This window comes from Electrophorus electricus, chromosome 4 (genome assembly GCF_041902795.1).
Source record: "Electrophorus electricus isolate QZ-2024a chromosome 4, ASM4190279v1, whole genome shotgun sequence".
NCBI lineage: Eukaryota > Metazoa > Chordata > Actinopteri > Gymnotiformes > Gymnotidae > Electrophorus > Electrophorus electricus.
This window is the reverse complement of record NC_137500.1, coordinates 33612501-33615000: the sequence shown is the minus strand read 5'-3', so window position 1 is coordinate 33615000 and position 2500 is coordinate 33612501. Positions and strand designations below refer to the sequence as shown.

At 44.3% G+C, this 2500-nt stretch overlaps 1 protein-coding gene across 2 annotated transcripts in view; it reads right to left on the bottom strand.

Annotated features, from left to right (window-relative positions):
* The window catches only part of myo10l3 (myosin X, like 3), a 49371-nt gene that overhangs the window by 28941 nt on the left and 17930 nt on the right, over positions 1 to 2500 (bottom strand). For both annotated transcript variants that reach the window (XM_035521814.2, XM_081713386.1), the window contains 4 exons: positions 2317 to 2401; positions 1708 to 1814; positions 812 to 941; positions 380 to 498 (listed from right to left, as the gene is read on the bottom strand). In XM_035521814.2, coding sequence (XP_035377707.1) covers positions 380 to 498; positions 812 to 941; positions 1708 to 1814; positions 2317 to 2401 — 441 coding nt within the window. The remainder of the gene's footprint in view (positions 1 to 379; positions 499 to 811; positions 942 to 1707; positions 1815 to 2316; positions 2402 to 2500) is intronic.

Sequence of the window (2500 nt, the reverse complement as noted above, 5' to 3'; positions counted from 1 at the left end):
AGTCTCCAATCTCTCACTCTATTGTGCTGTTTTACTCAAGATCTTATCACTGATTTTTTATAGCAGGAGTCTGAGGGGTCAACAAACAGGAAATGGTATCAAGTCACGCAAAGCCACTTTCTAGGGGTGGGTTTGCTTCAGAGAGGCAATGTCAGTACAGGCAGGGCTGTTTGAGTGTGTGTATGTGTGGTGTGGGGGTGTGTGTGGAGGGTTCGTCCAGAAAAGCTCCAGGTATTCAAAGGGCACAGACACACACAGAGCAAGTCAGAGCCTGTCCTGAGAACGTGTGTGGGGCTTACTCCCAAGAATTTCACATTATTCCTGCCTCCACTATTGCCCAGGTGTGTGTGTGTGTGTGTGCTTTTGTGTGTGTTTATACCTGTTGCACAGTAAGCGGTGAGCAGATCTCTTCCCCACGCAAGATAATAGAGCGTTGAGTCAGAACCTCAGACAGCTGGAACCCATCCAATCCCAGCAGTTCACTCACATTACTGATCACTGCAGAAGCATACACAGGTGTTTAATACACACACAGCCTGTCTGTGACATACAACTGACACTACTAAGACACAGACTGTGACACACAGCTGACAGTACTGACACACAGACTTTCTCTGACGCACAGACTGTCTGCGACACAGAGCTGACACAATAGATACACACATTACATTACTGACACTCACCATACATTACTGACACACTTCTGACACAAAGCTTACACAACTGACACACACCTGATGTTACCAGCACACAGATTACACTATTACATCCCAAACATCACTGGCATCGCACAAACAGTGCAATCTCGTACCTCCGTCAGTGGTGATCTGAGCACCCCCTGCTGTCATGAACTCAATGTTGCCGATGTGTAAGACCCCAGACAGCAGTCTGAACACATCACGAATCTCCTCATCTGTAAACTCCATGACCTTCAGGGCCTCCTGTCACCACCAAGCAGATGAACACCATCACACACACACACACACACATCTCACCACAACACACTACACAATTCACCATAGAATCCTCCACACAGCTAAGCTCAACACACTACAACGCATTGTCTTCTTTCCTTCCTGTTTAAAGTTTAAATGCAAAGAGAAGAGAACAGAACAGAAGATAAATAAAGTTTTGGTGCCCTCTAGTGGTTTCATGTTTAGGTAAAAGGAGAGTTAAAATCACTAGAGGGCACCACAACTTTATCCATCTACTGTTATCATACTTCACCTTCAGGTTCAGTGCGAGTACCTATATTTTTAGTAATGTTTCATGGAGGTGGGAGGTCATAACAAATAGAAAATCCATTATACAAAATAATGACAATTATAACAATTACAAAATTCAGTGCTGCACTGGATTTTAGGTCCAGATTTGAATACATCTGCATATCCAGGTTAACTCACAAGCACCCAAACCATTATCCAGGTTAACTACTTCCCCATCATTCTAAGGAATACTGTACTCTACATGAGATGGTTAATTGGTTGAAGTCTATTTTGCAATGAAAATATGAGAAAGAGGTTGACAGTATTTACAGAGGAGAGACCTGGAGCAGAGGCAAAGCAGATAGTCACAGCAAAGGGTCAGTCCAAAGAGTCAGAGCAGAGAGTCAAAGCAGAGAGTCAGGGCAGAGGGTCAGTCTAAAGAGTCAGAGCAGAGAGTCAAAGCAGTAAGACAGGGCAGAGAGTCAGAGCAGACAACTCTCACCATCACACTGTGGAAGAGTTGCTCATCATCTAGACTGCTATCCAGCACACAGCCTGACTGGCTCAGGTAGTGATAGACTTCAGGAGAGTCCAACAGCAGGTACATCTCTACACACACATGCACACACACACGCATGCGCACACACACCCACCACACACACAAACACACACCCACTCACACATATACACACACATACACACACACACACACACACACACACACACACACACACACACACACAAATGCACACGCATGTAAGAGAGAGGATCCAATTCCAGATTAAGAAGAATGAGAACCAGTTAATTGAACTGAAAAACTGTAGAATTTAAGTGGAGAACTGGTTAACTGAGCTAGACAACTGGAGAATTGATTAACTGGACGCAGCACAACAGACATGCAAAAATAACACGTAAAAAAGAGTCATCATACTTGACCTTGTGGGAGTACCTGTAGTGATGTTTTAGCTACGTTACATGGAGTTGAGATGTTTATTGAACCTTTGATCAACAGAGCTGTAACACAAACTGCAGAATCCTCTAATGAGGCTTGACTGGAAAACTCTGGGTGGAGGAGCCAGTAGGGGGCAGCAGAGTGCAGTATGTGACTCACCTCTATGTTCACGGTCTGCACCAGAGAGCAGAGAATAGAAGATGTGATAATTCCGCTCTCCTGGGTTCTGACGAACGACCCGGTTCTGCAACATGAAATGAAACCTCAGAAATTTCTCTCAGGTAAATATGTACACAGGGAAATAGTGGACTGGTTCTGGCACAAACACAAGAAAAATAAAATA